General features: G+C 36.0%; 1 protein-coding gene across 1 annotated transcript in view; it reads left to right on the top strand.

The window, feature by feature from the left end:
• Positions 1-18,572, top strand: part of MARCHF5 (membrane associated ring-CH-type finger 5) — a gene marked incomplete at its 5' end in the record, with an annotated part of 30,288 nt that overhangs the window by 7,864 nt on the left and 3,852 nt on the right. The window contains 2 exons of the mRNA XM_082002552.1: positions 11,230-11,432; positions 16,507-16,637. Of these exons, the coding sequence (XP_081858678.1) occupies positions 11,230-11,432; positions 16,507-16,637 (334 nt within the window). The remainder of the gene's footprint in view (positions 1-11,229; positions 11,433-16,506; positions 16,638-18,572) is intronic.

Genomic DNA, 18,572 nt, shown 5'->3' with positions numbered 1-18,572 from the left:
AGTGTTAGGGCACTATTTGCACTGCATGACATGAGCACAGTGTGCTGGAGATGCCAGTACAAGAGCTACAGTCCACTGATACCTTCTGGCCAATCTGCGTTTAGTCCTTTTAGCATCTGCTCTGAAATCTGTACCTAAAAGTTAAGAAGACTTCTTGTCTAGTTGGACTGAAATCTTGTTTTTTCCTCTTACCTAATTTTTTTTTTCTTGCCTGTTATTATAATGCTACTATGAGTACTTTGAATGATAGAAAGCTATCAATGAAATGAAAGTGCTTAGGCTCAGGATTTTTGTGACAATGATTTTGGGGAAAAGATTATACATCTCTTCCCCAACACTAATACAGGGTAAGAAAAATTCCAATTAAAATCTCTACTAGTTTAAAAAAAAAGTTTGTACCGAAGTTGTATTAAATCTGGCACTAGCTGTTCATTTGTTTATAATTTAAAATCTTAATTATTTTAACTGATCAAATTTATGTGGCCTGCAATATAACAGTTTCCATATAATAGGTAAATGCCAGCTGATTTAAGGACCAACCATGGAATCTTGGTGTATGCTTATGTTTTGGAAACAATTACCACAGGAAACAAACTTTTTGGATAAGTGTAGTTTAGCATTTCTAGACTTGTAAGTGGTTGATCGCTGATAAGCATTACGAACTATTTAGTGTTCCCACTTTATGTGTCTGTGCCTGCTTTGTTTTTTTCTTCAAGGTGTACATATTAAAAGAAAGTGCTAACACAGCATGAAGGTACTGAGTAATAGAGTTGTTACGGAGAAGAGGGGCTGGCATTCAATGATTACTTTTTTAAAAGCAATTCTAATGTAGTAGTTATTTCTTTACAGTCTTTCTAGAAAAAAGACTAGACCCTCTATTTTAAAGCTATAATGTTGTCTTTACATACCTTTCCGATCTCTCATTTGTTTCTCCTGTTCTAAATGCCACCTCCTGGGATCTGAATACTTTTGTTTAGAAGTGGATATTTTATATTGGACTAAAATGTGCCAACGTAAGTTAGCCTTCTGTGAAGGATATAATTACAGAAGGCCATGTGCTGAGTGCTTGTGACCATTCTACCGGTGAGTCATGCAGTCAATTCTACAGAGTGCCGAGGAAAGTTACTTAATGTTATCAGACACCTTGGAGTTTTGTTCACGTTTATCCAAAGCAAAGACATTTCCAAATTTTCAATGCCTGCCACATTTGCGTGGTTTTTGTTATTCTTGACGTATTGATGTCCCAAGAACGTATCTTCTTGGTGTTTGAAAGGGGGTTTTCTGTAAATTTTAGGTCTGAAATTGTTCTGGTTTTATTATGTATATTAGGAGGATATAAGATGACTGACTTCTGAGGTGCTTTCTGGTTTGGTCTCTTACAGTGTAAATTGTCTGATAAAAATAGAAGTTATAAACCGAGAATAACTTGAGTAGTAGTGTCTGTTATATAAACTCTAGTTCAAAACAATTTGCTTTCTTTGGAGTCTTCCTGCCAGTTTTTGCAGTTTTAGGACTAACGCTTCCTATTTTTCTTTTTTCTTTTCAGAACATAACTGAAAAATTGCTTACCTGTATGGTCAGTTTAACTATGAAACTCTCTAGGCACACATCATACAAAAATTGAACTTTTATTTCACAATTACCTTGCCTAAGAATGGAACGTAAAGTGAGGAGCCATAAGTTTGTTTTTTAACAGAATAAAGTTTATGCTAATGTGTTTACTTTTGTAACTAAAAATATTCTGCCTAAAGATTGATTTGTATTTTTACATTACCTGTATGATACTGGAAAATTGCTGCAGGAGATTAAGCTCACATAATACAGACTTTGTGAATGGAATGTAACTTTGCATTTCTTGTCTCTTATCTTTTGCTTGTCACAGCAACAGTTTAATGTCAAGATGGTTACAGTTTTAGACATGTCAAAGTTGGTCTATTCTGTATGTATGCCACTCCTGGTATTTGTAACATCTGTTGTCTACTCTGTACATGTCCCACAAATACCAGTATTGGTATTTTTCTGATGCAACTCCCTTCCCATTTCTCTCAGTGCAAAGTAACATTGTTTAAAGCTAGTTGAATAGAAACTACATATTTTGATCATCTTTTTGAGAGTGCGAATCGTATTTAACGTTCCAGTTTAAATCAGCAGATTAAAAACATCTTGATACCAGTCTTTGAAAACACAGATATGGTTAGTGCTTGACTAAGGAAGCTAATGAGTAAATGTTAGCTTTCTGTTATGGAAAAGTAAATCTTCTAGGAGATGCAAAGGACTAATGCTTGTTATCCCTTGTTTTGGAACTTGAAGGAATAAAGGTTAAATGCCTTTGAATCGAGCAAACACTTGCTTTAACTTACATCTTGGCTAATAAAGGAAAAATGAATATAGTTATTGCTCATCAAATGGCACAGCTAATTGCAGAATTCTGACAAAGCAATGAAGCAGTCGTACAGTGATTCCTAACCTTGGTCCATAGGCAGCATTTTCAAGCAAGCAGTATGCTGTAAGCAGAATTGTTTTGATATCAAGGTTAGCCTCAATGCTAACGTTTTAAAATTCTTCAATAATGTTAGCAAGTTGTTTTCTGGGAACATTGACTGGGGAATCTTTTGTATATGTAATTAAGCTGGTAGTAGTAGCGTAGTCTGAGTCTCTTTTTACTATGAAACAACCTCCTGTGTTCTACAGCTTTGGATCAATTTTCTGCTGCCTGCATTGATGTTTTTCACAGAAATCTTCCCCTGTCCTCTATTTAACTGTGGTCATTTAGCATTAATAAGTTGGAGAGTTGAGTAATTTTCTGTGCACTGTTCTTGATTAAATGTTTGTTGTTCTTTTTCTACCAACGCTTTGTATGCATTCGTTTAATTTAAGTGTCACTGTCTAACTGGAGAGAGTATTGACCGAGCTATTGAAAACAATGATGCAAGTGCTATTTTTTTCTTCTCAAAAACTTTGAGAATTCAGGTTGTGATGACTGTGATCAAGGGTATAGTTGAAGATACTTCTGCAGGAGGCCTCAAATGATTGAAGTTAGACAGATACATGGTTACTTGTTTGTTATACTTTTATTGTCTAGCAAGTAAACCTGATTTATTGGAAACCATGGAGATAGTCAAAACTCAAAGTTTATCACATGGTGAAATGTGTAATATCCCTAGGGAGTGAAGACTGCTGGAGGAATTTAATACCATGGATTGCAGATTATTACAGCTAGAATGGCTTTTAAAACTACTTTGAGGTCTGAAGCTGTCTTCCTTTGCTAAATGTGGCAGTGTTGCTAGAACCAAGACAAATTTCTTTTAGCCTCAAATAATAATCCATCCTCCTTTAAATAATCTTATTTGTACATTAATTAGATAGTTCAGCTCATCAGTAGTTGGGTGTCCTACCTTCCTAGTAAGTCATGTTATCTGTTAGAGAAGGCTGTGTGTGGTGGTCTTGCCATCTAGAGTTCTCACAGTGTCTTGAACATGCTAGCAGCTTTTTTTCTTTGGCCAGGGTGAATATTAGCATATGAATTCTAGCTGACCAAGCCTCTTACTACTTCAGTTATACCTTGACATGATGTTGCTCTGCAATTAGACATTGAGAGAAGCTAAGACTTAAAGGAATTTCTCCTAGTTTTCATTTTCCTCATCAGGAGGAGTGTTCAGACATACTGCTATACAGTTTTGTGAATATTATAGACAATTAAGACATAATTGAGAGGTTTAAAGGAACATTCAAGGAAGTAACTTTAGCCTCTAAAACATAATTTGCTAGTTGCTTCCTATCTCTTTTACTTTCTAGGTTTGTGATTATTGACAGCTTTGTCAAACAATGCTTAAGAAAGTGTTTTCCCTACATTGTATGCTATCTGCATTGTGAAAAAAAAAAAAAGCTTAAGGCATTAACTTAATACTGTTAGTATTCTTCAGTGTTTGCTATGTATGTATATACTTGACTATGTGTTCAGCTTTTCAAGTCATCTTCAAGGCATATTTCAGTTTTGGAAGTAAATTGTTTTGGTGGGTATATGGGGTTCTTTGTTTTGGTTTTGTTGTTTGGGGTTTTTTCCACTTGACTTTACTCCCTTTTATTTTTCTTCCTAAACATGAGGGTAAGAGTCAGTGTTATTGTCCCCTAGCAGGCACTCGGTAGCTTAAATTGTCAGAGTTGTATGCCAAGCCGCTAATACAGAATAACAACAACAGTTTAATTAGCAGAATGTGTAATGTTTTAGTATTTTACTGTATGAGCAATAGTTTTACCTGATTTGTCCTTTGCACATTTTTAGGAGGGACCTGTTTTCCCTTTGTCCCTTAAGAAATAAAACAAATATTTGCAACAGCAAAGTTCTTTGTATATTTAGATGCTCAGAGCAAGGCCACTGAGCCTGGGTGACTTGTCAAATTTTCTTTTTGATAAAGTGAGAATATGGGAATATCAAACAAAGCATTTAAGAGAAATTAATTTTGAAATCTTTGCAAAAGGGATATGCCTGAATAACTGGTTGCAGTTTAATTTGTCCAGAATGAAAGGTAATTTTTTTACTGATAGTCTAGATTGTTTTTGACAAACCAGAGACTGAAACCCAGAGAGATAGCCAGATCTGTGGGGAATTTCTTAATTCTAAGTTGGGTAGAAACAAAGGCCATAAAACCCTAGTACGGCACAATTCAAGCACAATAGGTGGTGGCTGGCAGTCAAAGGTTTAATTTTATCCACAAGCTAGAAAGTTGCCAGCAGGATTCTGTGAAATGTCCTCTACTCATATCTCTTGCCTTTATATAGTGTGGTTAACTCAAGTGTAAAATATTTCTCCTGAATTTGAGCTGTAAGACAAGAAAATATATAAATAAATTTAAGTTGAACTTCTGGTAATCACTAGATCTTTCTGGTAAACCTTCTAGTTAATTATGCTATGTTTTGTTTTTATGTGTTTGACTGCTTATTGGGTTTTAGTCATCCATGGGCTTTTAATAAAAGCTTTTTAAAATCTAGTTTAAACAATGCCATGCTGTGATTAGAGGAAGTCAGAACCTATATACGGATACAATTTCTGTGGCCATATGTTCACACCAACATTAGCTTGATATTATTCTGTATTTAACCTTAATGAAAGCACTACTTTGTAGTAAAGTCTAGTTACTACTGTTTCTAGATTCTCATCAGCTTCTCCTTCACTTCTCCTTACACCGTATCTTTGATGACTAGGCAGAGCAGAACTGGATATTAGGCAGATGACTTTTGGAACTTCCTTTCAAGATTTTAGACTTTGTTTTGAGGTGACAGAATGTCTTCTAGTTGAATGATACAGGCTGGCATATGGCTGCTATGCAATGCTGCCTTAAAAAGGATCCACAGAAGTCATGATGGAGCATCTAAGACTACTATTTTTGCACTGGTATCTCTGCTCCTCTGTGTGTGTGTTTGGGGTTTTTTTTTTCCCTTTAGGATAGTGTAGCTTAGGTTGAAGATAAAAGTATTTTCCACTGTATGTGATGCCCAGGAAAATACTGGGGAAAGAATGGTGCTCCATCTGTAATGCTGTTGTAATCTTTCTCTGCTAACCAGCTTCCACCATTGTGGTGGACAGGTCTGTATGCATTCTGCTGTTGAAGTCTTTGTGATGCTGTAGGCTTTGCAGCTGAGTTCATCTCTTCCAGCACTTAATCTCCTCCATGAAACATGACATAAGCTAGCATTTCTTGGGTTAAGCAGTATTCCAAACTCTTTGTAGCTTTTTTCAGGGATGCGTAGGCTAGGCATGCGTTCTGTTGTGACCAGGTAGCAGCCCTCTAGCACAAGAATCTTATTTCTGCTGGTTCCTTGAAACCCAGGAAAGGAAGTGTTTAGCTGTAGCATCTGCAATGCGTGGTTTCTCTTGCTTTTTGAGAGAACACTCTCAAATTCTAGCCAGCTCCAAAGCAGTCTACCTGTGTTATCTCCCTTGATTTCTGCCCTCCCTCTCCCCCCCAGCCCCAACATCCTAGTCTTCCCACTTAAATATGATCTTACAGTATTTAAAGTGTAGTTGGCAGGTTTAGTGGAAGCTTATCACTATTCTTCATAAAAGATATTTTATCTGTCAGTATAGAGTAAGCATAAAAATTTGTTATAGAAGCTCATGAAAAATTGCCTCTTCCAAACAGCAGATTTGTGGGTCATCCTTTGGAAGAGTGCCTTTTTATGGCCAGTTATTGGAGTGCTTTCAGTCATTTCTTCCAAGATACGTTTTCATCCCTCACTGCATTGGGTCTCTGTGCTATCATTGCTATCAGTTTTATAGTTCAGCCTTCTCACTTTTTTCTTTTTGGATGTGAAATGCAGTCGCAATAAGCCACTTGGTCACTTACTGCTTAGCAGAACAAGGATACTCTGATAGCAAGATATCAGCAAATTCCTGCCGCTTTAAGGGAAAGCGGTGTGCTTTATGATGTGGGAGAAATACAAAAAAGTTTTCTGAAAGAGATTTCTTACGTTTTATGAAGGATCTGTAATGAGAGGGGAAAATGCTTTTTAGCTCATGGCTCTAAAGCATTTTGTGCATATTAAATTTGCGTTTCCCATGGTAAGGGTTAGGTCCTGCTAAAAGTCTTCTAAGAATTTTCTTTTCTCAGAGGTTTTTTGGTTTTGCTTGCCATTCATACGTGTGTGTCGCTGATAATCGGGGAAAAAATTCCAGGACTTTTTGCGTTCTCTCTTGCAGAACTGAATATTTGAAACCAGCCCATAAAGCAGCTGTGCTGTCCCAGTCTCACAAGTCCTCTTCTGTTAAGTGTTGTAGACACAAGGGTTTCTGCTGGGCTTATGGGGCATTTAAGATTTCTGCAAAGTTTTTACAAGTGTATATATAATTGACTTATTGCTTCCAAATTACTTTTTTGTATTGCTTACACAGTCATGCCTGCTTGAAAACAAAACATGGTGAATTCAGTTGTCACAGACTGAGGCAGATTTGATTTAAATAACATGATTAACATTATTTAAATAATGTGCTTTTGCCAAGAAAGGTCAGACCAGATGATCCTTGAGGTCCCTTCCAGCCTGGTACTCTAGGATTCTATGAACTAGATCCTGTTCCCTCTCCCATCAAAGACTGGTTTGGAGAAAAGTAACCTTTAGAAGGAGTATAACTCAATGTAAAGGAAAGCAGTCTGCCTCTAGGTATATCCATAGGTACAGGAGAGAGTGGCTTGCTTACTAATTAGAAACTTGTGGTTTGGAGAAACCTATTTTTAGGCAGGCCTTAGAGATCCTACACTCCAAGTGTTATATAACTAGTCTTTAATACAACTTTCTCTCCGTCCACTTTGTTCTTAACATATGCAAATGTCCTGAAAAGACTTAGTCTTTGGTAGAGGAAAAAACAGATGCAACAAATGAGTTATTCTTGGAGTCAGAATAGAATTTTTGAGACTGGAGAGTTTTAGATGCTGGGAAGCTGAATCTAAAAAGCATTTGCAATGCTACATTCAAAGATGAAATAACTATATTGGCATGTTTCATATTGGCATGTTTCATATTGGCATGTTTTTTGTGTATGTTTTGATTTTTTTTTTTTTTTTTTAAGCTGAGGAAGTGTGGAAAAATACATTAGCGTTATTGATTTGGCTCTGTAGAAAGTCATCAAGGAAAAAGGTCTGAGTTTCTATCTGAAACAATGCTTTGTTCTCCCTTGTCAGCCTTTTCTATTTCAGGTTATCTGAGTAGCAACCTGATTCAGTGGTAAGAATCAAGGTCATATTTTATTCAGTGCAAGAAAATGGCAAATCTGGCAAGAGCCAAGATACTTGTTTTGAAATGGTTTTATTTAGCCCTTTCTGCTACAGCTGCTGTTAATGGAAAGAGATAAAGCTGATGACAGAATACAAGGAATTTACCGTTCATTATTCATGACTTGCTAAAGGTTTAAGTCTGTAAAGGATTTTGTTATTCTTGTCATGGGTGTTTCAGGTTTTCAGATATGACTGCCTGGCAAGAAATTGGATGAAGCAATTAAAGAAAAGATGCATGTTTTTCTAGACTGATTAACCTTAACAGAAAACTTGAATGGAATTTAATCTACTGAGTATTCATGGGCATATTCACTAGTTAAAATTGTAGTGTAGTAAGATTATGTTCATGCTTAAATATGTCATTATTTGAATAAACTGTAGACTTCTGTGGTGTGGTAACATCTGACCTTACTGGCACCCACAGACCTAACTAGCTCTATTGTGAAGCCTTTAGTTTAAAAATAAAAATCTAAATTACAGTTTAGAGCAGTTGTAGACCTAAATAGGATGTGGAATGAATGAGTGAACATTTACCTTTAATGCAGCAAAAAACTGTCCAAGAGGAACAATAATCAGCAGTGTTGTATTGTATTGTTTTTACAGTAAATTTGAGGTTTATTGGTGTAAATAGAAAATTAATAAATATTGCAAGAACTTGCGTTCCTTAAGAACTCCTTGATATCAAGTGCAATGAATCAAAATATCTGCTGTGCTTTGTAATACTTTGAAATCATTGTGATGGTCTCAGCATTTTCATCTAGATTCTTACTAACTTGTTGCTTGGCTGTCCTTCCTCCTGCTTAGGAAGGTTAATGTGTTCTTTAAATTAGGACCACTATAGGTGCATATTGGGAGCACGAAGGTGAAAAGAGGGATGGTATTACAGGAGTGCAGAACATGGCAATTCGGATTTAAACAGATGGTGTGGGGAAGGACACAAAGAAGCAGTGAGACTTTGCTTTTGCCTTCCCATTAAGAGGATGGAAGAAATTGCAGTTCTTGTTCAAGATGTCAGGTCTTCCAACTGAACAGTCATCTTGAATGGAAACTGATGCTGTTCTAGTTTTAGAGCACCAGTGTTAAGAATTTACATCTGTACCTACTATAATATGCTCTGTACTTACAACTGGACATACGGACGTGACAGCTACATTTGTTTTACCTATTGTTCAATATTAAATTGCTTTACCTGCAGTCTTCCCTGGAATCTGCATCTCAAATTGTGCTACCTTTCACAAGTATGCCGGTAGTAAGTTGCTACAGGCTACATTCTGCTCTTATACACTCGCAACCTAATTTCAGTGTACTTCCACTGCTATAAATCAGAAAAAGATTCAGTGCTTCAAAAGAACCCCTTGCAAATATTTTACAGGCACAGTTACTCCTATAAACAAAACATGGTTATTCTTCTGTGGAATAACATTTTCACTTTACAAATAGAATGCTATCCAAAATAGTGAGGTCTTTAAAGGAAGCCATTAGACAATAATATTTTTTCATTATTTCAAGTTTGAGCCTGACAAAATTCAAGTTTCTCATTGTAGATTTTTTTCTTTCCTTTTTTCTCATAGAGGTTTTAAAAACAAAATGTAAACAGGTTGGGGGTTTTGGTTTTATGTGGCATACTATGAAGAAAGTAGTGATCTCTTAAAGGAATTGCTGTATTCTTGTTGCTTTGAAAGTGGTGCTAGTTTAAGTTGGCACTCTAGTTGAGAGATTTGCCCTTGCTGTGCATATATAATTCCCTTCCAAATTTTGTCTAACAAACTTTAGTTAGTTACAAGGGTTGGGGTTTGTTGTTGTTGTTGGACGGGTGCGAAGACCTTCAGTATGTATATGTTCAAGTATAAATTTGTCAAATATGTTTTCTGACAACTATTTAGCACTGATTTCCATAAGAGAGAATATTACAATCTAGCAAAATTACTAGAGTTGGAGGGCACTTCTAAACTGTAATTTCTCCTCCCAAATGCTAACAAAGGTTAGAGATGGGATGCAGAAAGGGCAGGCTGAAACAAAAATATGAAAGGGAGAGGGAATAAAGGTGAGGAGTAGTTGAGAAGCTGAAACAACGAAAAAAATTGATTGAAGAATTTAAAAGGCTAGGAAGAAGGTTTATAACTGGCAACAAATGGTAGGGGAGGGAGAGAAAAAGCATCATGAACGATTGTAACATCCCTACAAAGCAACTACCATTATGATTCTTGAATCTAAACATTATTTTGTTTAGTAGTGCCAGACCATTTCTCAGCTTCTTACTACCTCAATTATTGTCTGTTAGTGGTTACACATAAGAAGCCTTTTACTGTTTCATCTTAATGATGTTACTCAGATTTTTAAGAGAACAAAACTTTGTCATCAAAATAGTGCTGCAAAGCTTCAGTTACTGCATGATGCCTAACTAGATCTTGTCTTGGTAGTTAAATTATAGGGATGCGGCTGTCGTACACTTTTATAAAGGTTTATCTATGATTGCAAAGGCTTGTGTAAAATATTTATTTTTTAAAAATACATTGAACCAGATTATATTTGTAGTAAGATCCTTACTTTGTTAGATTCTGGTTTATTGTCTAAACTTTAAGATCTTCAGTGTGGGAATTCACAAATAAACTATATTCTTTGGATCAACATACCTGATATTTTCCTATTTTAGTTCCATATTTTACTTTCTCTTGCAAGTTGTAAGGCATCCAAGCATCTAGCCTAGATTATCCGATCAGATATCTGGGAATTACGAGGACGTGTGTTGTCTTCAGGTCAGGTTACATAGCATGTCAGTCTTGTGTTTTCTCCTTACAGAATTAATATCTTTAAATTTTATGTATCCAGATAATTTTTCAGTGTAGAAATTTCATCCTCTAGTGGTACAATAGTATTCTTGAAGTACTTTAACTCAATTTATATTACACAAAATCCATTTAGCTGAATGAAGTCCTTTATCTTTTTGAAAAGAGGGTATGAATTGAATGTAATTGTTTACAGTTTGTTTTGTGATGCATTGTATCACTTGTGTTGTTTTGTTATTTAAGTGGATTGGAGTTAGTTTCCCAAGTAACAGACTACTCTATTGATCTTATGTGTTTAATATTGAAAACTTACCAAAATGTCTGTTCTAGAAGGAGATGATAATACATTTTTAGAATATATGGATTTTTTCATATGGTGAATTATTCGGAGATTGAACTACAGTCTCAATGCTTTTTAATTCATAAATTATCTAAAAGTTAAATTAGTAATTCAGAATTTATTAAAAGCAGTTGTTTAGCTGTCTGTAATAGTATGTTAATATCAGAACAAAACTGTGGTAGAACGTACTTACATTTTTGGTGGTTAAGAATGAAAGCAGCCAGCATAATCTCTAGATGTACATTTTCTAAAACTACATGATTTCCCATGTTGAAGTTTATTTTAAGCATGTAAAAGTAGCAAAAAATATATTCTTTTTTCCTTCCTGTAATTACAGAAGCTGCTGGGTTTGTTTTGCTACCGATGAGGACGATCGGACAGCAGAGTGGGTGAGACCTTGCAGGTGCAGGGGCTCTACGAAATGGGTTCATCAGACTTGTCTACAGCGCTGGGTGGATGAAAAGCAAAGAGGAAACAGTACGGCTAGAGTTGCTTGTCCTCAGTGCAATGCAGAATATTTAATAGTATTTCCAAAGCTAGGTAAGAAATGTATAACTTAAATTTTGAACATAGGATAGTGGGTTGTTTCTTTATGTTGCTCCTACTTTTTTGTTTCCTTTTTTTGTTCTCAGAGCATCAGTTCTGTTGAAAACCTCTCTATTCCTTTTTCCAGACAGAAATAAATAACTTTATATTCTGCTTACATCCTATTTGGTGGCTTAGTTAAATACCTTCTGAAAATTTTGGCTGTATTCCACTTAGGTGTATTGGTAAGTCTTTTAAGTGATTGACCTATAATTAATTCATGGTTAATGTAAATTTTTTTTTTATTGAGCAGAGGGTGACTTCGTTCAGCAATTGCCACATATTAACACATAAACACATTCTTTTTTTTCTCAGCTTGTGGTAAAACTGTTATCAAAGGAAACTCGGAGGAAAGAACCGTACTGAGCAACCTGTTACATTACCTGAAAAACATTTTTACTGTGCTTGGGAGATATTCCTAAGTCAACATTGCCCTATATTCAAGAGGCAGAATATCTGTGGTTGCTGGGCACTGCTCTAGCTCTGTTTGTCAAGGTGAAAGAAAAACGTTGAAGATGGTCTTCCAGAGTCTACTTACTTGAGTAGCCGAGTAGGACACGGCACAATATGTTGTATATACTTAAATTAGCAGTGGTTGCTGTTATTTCAGCCCTCATTTACCCATATGTTCTACGGGGTATATTAAGTCAGGCAAGAAAATGAAATGTTGCCATGGAAACTTAAATTTTGTTTAAAAGTAAAGCTGCTTGTTAAAGAAATGCTGATACAATGTCTGAGTACAGGCATTTAGAGCATTTTAAAGAAGAAATTTTTTTTGAAGTATTTTATTTCTGTTGAAACAGCTGAAAATAACTTGCACTGTCGGTTCTTTGGGACAGGACCTCTCTTCTGTTAGTATAAGGGCTGACAAAATTAAGGTCTGAAGGGAAATTTATATGGGTGATGACATGTATGTCCATGATAGAACACCGAGTAATGGGAAAGAAAACATGGACTAGTGTATTGTTGATACTCAAGAAAACATAAACCAGCATGAATCTTGTGACCAAGTTATTCATGTATCAACCACAATTCATGTTTTCTTTAAGGATAAGGTAGAGAGGAATCCTAATCTCCATCATAAAGAAGTCATCAAATGGTAACATTTAGTATTGGGGGCGGGGGGGATGGTTTGATGTCTGGACAGTTAAAATGTACCACTGAACTTGAAGCTGTTTAAAATTCTTACTTGTATCTTGAATGATGAAATTGTAACATGAGCTGCATTTACATTTTATTTGGGCAAAGGGAAAAAGGGGAAGCGGTTATAGTTTGGAGAGGATACACATACATCAACAAGAAATGAGACAATCTTGCCCTCTTGTAACTCTTTTCTAGTAATCCAAAACTGTTATACTACAACTCAACTGTAAGTCACTCAAGGTAACGCCAGACAGAGTTAGGGCAGTAAGATGTTTTCATGTAGTCTTACCAGTAGCCCTGTCTGCTGCAGCAGGTATCTTTTGAAGATGTTACCCATCATACCATTCAAGAAACTTAAATCGCTTGAGCAGGGAAGAAGTAACAACTCAAGTTTCCCTGAGGTATCATAGTTCAGAAACTTACTTACATTAAGACTCTCTAATTTACTGCTGGAAACTTTTTTCAAAAAACAAATTTCTGTGAAAGGGCATTCCCTATCACAACTTCTTTTATTTATGATTATAGTTTTGAAGTAATATCAAATTGAGGAGACATCAAAGAGTATCTTTATTAAGTAACAGTAGGTGTCCTTTTCATGTATTTACCAATTGAAAACAATGCCCCCAGTGATGTAACTTCTTAAAATTATAATTCCATTTCAAATTTGATAGTGCGTATCAGTTTGAGATTGGTAGTAACTATGTTCTTACTAGCTGTTTTTCTCTTTTCTGAGAACTTTTTTTATTAAGTAGGAAAATATTGACACTTTGAAAGTAACTAAAGTATCTTTTAGATAATTATTTCAGTTTAATAAATAGAAAAAAGACTTTGGCAGAAGAAGCTCTGTTAAAGCATTATAGTTTTTACAAAATGAAAAATATTTTTGTATTTTGTATTTCCTTCTCTAATTTGTATGCCCATCATATTTAATTTCCTGCTTCTTCCTTAATACTATCTCAAAAGAAACAGTTACACTTGTCTTCCTTCCTTACTACTTCCTTCCTTAAAGGGCTTACTAAATCCTTAAGGGGCTAATTGTTCCAATAATTTTTTTTAAATGTTTTTTCTAGTCTTTTCTCAAGATTCTATACCTAATTCTGAGGCTTGCTCCTCCTAATGATTAGTATCAGTAGGTGTAGTTTGTTCGTACTTCTAGTGTTAGACTTCTGCTGTTGCCCTGTCACCCTGACAAGACGTGTAAGGCAAGCTTCAGTGCTTTGTGTTGCCCTTTAGGACTCGCCAAATATAATGGTGTGGGGTTTTTTTAAGTCTCTTGTCTTCACCTTCTTCAAACAAATGTAAGTTTTCAAAAATGGTACAGCTAAACAACTTTTTCAGAAACTGTGGGAAACAGTCAAGATATGTACCTTGCTGTGTATTTAGTACTTGCAGTTATGACCTTGTTGCTACATTCAGCACATCAGTAAGATATCCCAGCACTTTCTTAAGTCTATCCTGGAAAGTTGAACATAATACAGTCGAACTGTATGTTCCAATTGTTTGTATTTTGAGTAGAGTGTTCCTTCTTCAGAAACCTTTTAATTTTGGTACCTAATCAATAACAGGATGTTTAACTTGAGAATAAATTAACTCTATATTTGTCAGCTACTTACAGACTAATTTACACTAGTTGGTGTATTTGAAGCAGAATGCTGGTGAGGTGTTTACTGTCTTACAAGCCACATAGGAAGATGCTTCCTGCCCTTACAATTAGAGCTTATTACCAAAACAAAGAATGTATGCTGTACTAGAGATGTATGCAAAGGTAACCAATTTGAACTACTTTAGTAGGCTAAGAACTTGAGGCTGCAGCAGAGCTAGAGTAGAGAGTACATTAAGCAATATTCTGCCCAAGTTGCTTAGGACTGCCCACTAGTCTCATACATAACTTGGCAATCTTTACAATGACTTCTGTCAAGACTGCCAATAAGATAAATGGTTTAAATTGCAACTCTTCTGTATGGTATTCGCACATGTACCTGTGTGTGGAAAAAAAGAAAGTTGCCATCATTCTACATGGCGTCTGGATGCTACCACTGCACAAATGGTATGGAAAATCCCACCCTGTTCTTAAAAAAAAAAAAAAGGGGGGGAGGGGAACCACCCACCACAAAACAGATGTGTTTTGGGAGCACTTTACAAGAATACCAATGCTGATGAAACATGACAATGAATGAGTTCAATTAGATGTTCCTGTTCCTTGTTTTCATTGGCTGACTTGAACTGAGTAGAACTGGTTGTTTTGAAAGCATTCACGCTAGAGCTGTTTTCTTGAAAGAGAAGTAAGTCATGAAACAGGAGTCACAATTTTGTCAGCATAGCAGACAGAAATAAACTTTCTGCAGACTTTTTTTGATGTGAATTTCAAATCTTGCTTGTATGTTTAAATGCACAGCTTCTCATTCATTTGGTGTAAATATGACAGTTCAGAGAGAGACACTTGGGGAACAGGGTGCTAAGTTATCACCACCCTACAAAATTAAGAATATAAAATTGTTATATACTAGAAGTATTCAAGCTAAGAACTGAACTGCAAGTGATTTTTCCGTATTTGGAGAATGCCAAATACAATACCTTTACTTCTAGAAAGGTAGAAAAGAAAAAATCCTTGGCACCTAATCTTCTCAGTTCTGTGCAAGGTCAGAACAAGTTTCGATTAACTGGAGGTTAGGAAGAAAATGGCATACAGCTCAGGATTGATGTACAAAACAGAGCATGCTAACTAGCCTGGCCGTTCATCTAGTGGAAGTCCTATACATCTAGTATATCAGGACTTCAATAACACATTTAACGCCATTGCTCAAGAGATCACTCCTTCCCTACTCCCCCCCGCCCTCCCCCCCGCCCAAAAAAAAAAAAAAATTAGGAAGTAGTAAAAGAATTACAGGCTGGAGTGGATAAACCTTGATGAGAGACATGGAACGTTAGTTCCTTGAAGAATGCCTGTAGGCTGGTTTTGAGAATAACTTTAATATTTTCACTGGTTTGGGTAGGAAAATGTAGCAGGGAGCTCCCAAGAACTATTCATGCATATGAGCTGGAGGAGGACAGTCTGTATGTAGAATTTGCTGACAAATACAAAAGTAATGTGGAATCTGGTCATGGAGATGACATTCTTCACTTCCATACATACATTTTGGATTTCAACGTCTGAGTTGCTTTTCTGGTGCTCTTGCAGTCTCTCAAAGGAAAGATGCAAGCATCTTCTTTACCTCACCAAAGTTGGTCAGGGTAATGTCTTGCTCTGTGTAAGTCTGGAAAGTGTAGCTGTCCATAGAACAATGAAACTCTGTTCATGTGTTGTCAAAGGCACTAAATAACCTGAATAGGAGGGGTTTTTCCTCCAACATTTGAGAGGTGGTTCTCTAAAAATACTGAATGCAGCCTCTTCCTGCAGAAGTAATCTTTCCTATTGACTGTGCTGCTTTCTACTGTAGAGCAGGATAGTTTAGTGACAGAATTGTCAGGTGAAAAATAAGCACATGAAGTACCTTACAACTAATTAGTATTTTTTCCTTTTGAAAATGAAAATACCTAACAAAAAAACATTAATCCTAAAATGGTTTCTGCAACAGAACAATTCTGAGTCAACACAGAGAAAGGAAGCTAGTCAACTTTAGTAAGTAAATTAGTCAGTACTCTAACCAGTATATTAATCTTGCAGAAAGATGTTGCAGTGAATGAAATGGTGGGTAGAAATAAGTTACAAGTTTAGCTTAGTAGCTTTTTAATTTTCTCATTTAAACAGCATGTGTGGGAGGTCAAACTTCTATTTTGCCAAGTTCATTCTTTCTTATCAGTGATAGATGCTGAGAGCTTTCTTTAGTATCCTTATATATATATATATATGTATGTATCTTGAAACCTTACTTTTCCTTTATCATAGGTCCAGTTGTTTACGTTTTGGATCTTGCAGATCGACTGATCTCAAAGGCATGTCCATTTGCTGCAGCTGGGATAATGGTGGGCTCTATATACTGGACAGCTGTTACATATGGAGCTGTGACGGTGATGCAGGTACACATGTATTCCCTCTTCTTACCAGCATTGAAAGCAAGTCTTCTAAAGAAAAAGTCAATTAATTAAGACTCCTCTCTCCTTGGTTTAAAACATGCTTTAGCTGCTTTCAGCACTTCCAGTGTAGTTAACAAGTGAATTGAAGATGGGTGGATAGAAAGCTTTTCACTTTTAGCTGATCATCCTGTATAAAGCCAAGTATGCCTGTTCAAATGTGGTTCACTCTGCAACTAACAAAATTCACTACTACTGCAGCTGGCTGCTCTTTGTATGGCAGGCTGTGAACCCACTTCTATTCTTACTGGTAACATTCTTTTGCTGGTAACATTCAAAGAGTTGAGACATGGTGAATTTTTCAGTCCTACCACTTTTTTTAATTGCATAAAGGAAAATGCATGCTATGAATGGTGCAATTCATTCATAAACAACAAATGCAAAACACTGCAAATCAATATTATGTTCTTTTAATTACTTCAGACTGTATGGTTAGTTGAAAGGGGGGAAAAAAATACTGTTCTGTTCTTGTGAACTTGCTACTTAAATATAAAAATAATGTTGACAGGTGGTAGACTATTAACTATGGAAAGACTTGTACATGGCTGTCCTAGTTCAACTATAAGACAAGGCTTTTCATAGAGTATACAACTAGAAGGACATTTGTACTATTTTAGTTGATTCCTATATCAAGCCCATAACCTGTGTTTTGCCTGAAAGCACAAAAGTATTTCTGATACTAATTCAGTTGTAGATAGAGTTAATAAATCTGTATGCTACTAAGTATTCCTCTACACAATTATAATTTTAAATATACTACCTGGTCTTTATTCATGTAAGTCATATGGGACTGCTTTTTTCTTGAATTGTGTAGTACTGCCCTAGAGTTCTACAAGTCACTCCATGTCAATATCATGTGGTGTTTTGGTTCTGTTTGTACATGATCTCATAGCAGAAATGTGTATGACAACCACTTGAAGTGGAGCCCAAATGCGTTGATGCGGTTTTCCTGGTACCAGTATGGCCAGGGTCAAGTGGCTGCATCAGTGGTGTATAATGACTTTCAATACCTCCTCCATTCCAGTGGATGGCTCTCTCTATTACAGAATGGTACACTTAGGAATTTCCTCATCTGATATTTTGTTCCTGTTGTGGCCCTTATAGGAACCATTGAGGAACCGTAGGAACATTGCAACCATCTGTAATACTACAACTAGACTTTGTGAAATGTTACCAGTTCTCCTCATCTCCTTGCTCACTGCTACACTGAGCCTTTTTCTGTAGTAACTTCTATGACCCTTTTAGCTTCTCTACAACTACATAACCAAATGGAAAGATAAATGCTCCTTTCCATTGGTTTTTTGCTTTTGAAATGAAGATCTGTCTAAACATTAGTTCAGACAGCTGGTTAAATCTCAGATATGAAGAATTAGCTATTTTCTCAGACTTAATGTTTTTTGATCATATGGATGGCATGCTGGGTAAGAGAGTAATTTATGTTTACTTATAATAGAGATTAAACTGGGAGTGGAGGGAAGCTGTTCAACTTCTTTTGCCACTCCAAATTTGCTAGGTTTAGTAAAACTTGTTTCCTGGTGCATTTCAGACTCCTTTTCTTCAGTTGAAGGGCCAGAGAGAAGCACAAAAACTACTTTTAAAGGTTAAGCTTCAGATGGAGAAAAATAAATACAGAATTGACATTGTGACTCCAGTGGTAGCTAGGTCAGTAACAAATGACATGGGGTTACTGAAAACAGTGAGAAATAGTAATCTAAAGCAGAAAAGACAAGATACTGTGGCTTTTTTGGTGGACAAGGACTATAAGGAAAAAAAGGATAGCATCAGACATCACAATTTGAGTGGAAGAGAGTGAAGAAGCTGGAAGACAAATGCTGAATATTTTGTGAAGGAATAGTCTTTTGGCAGCAACAGTATTGGTGA

This window comes from Phaethon aethereus (genome assembly GCF_964289735.1).
Source record: "Phaethon aethereus genome assembly, chromosome: 7".
NCBI classification, from domain to species: Eukaryota; Metazoa; Chordata; class Aves; order Phaethontiformes; family Phaethontidae; genus Phaethon; species Phaethon aethereus.
Note: the sequence above shows the minus strand (reverse complement) of the source record. Positions and strands in the feature narration are given on the sequence as shown.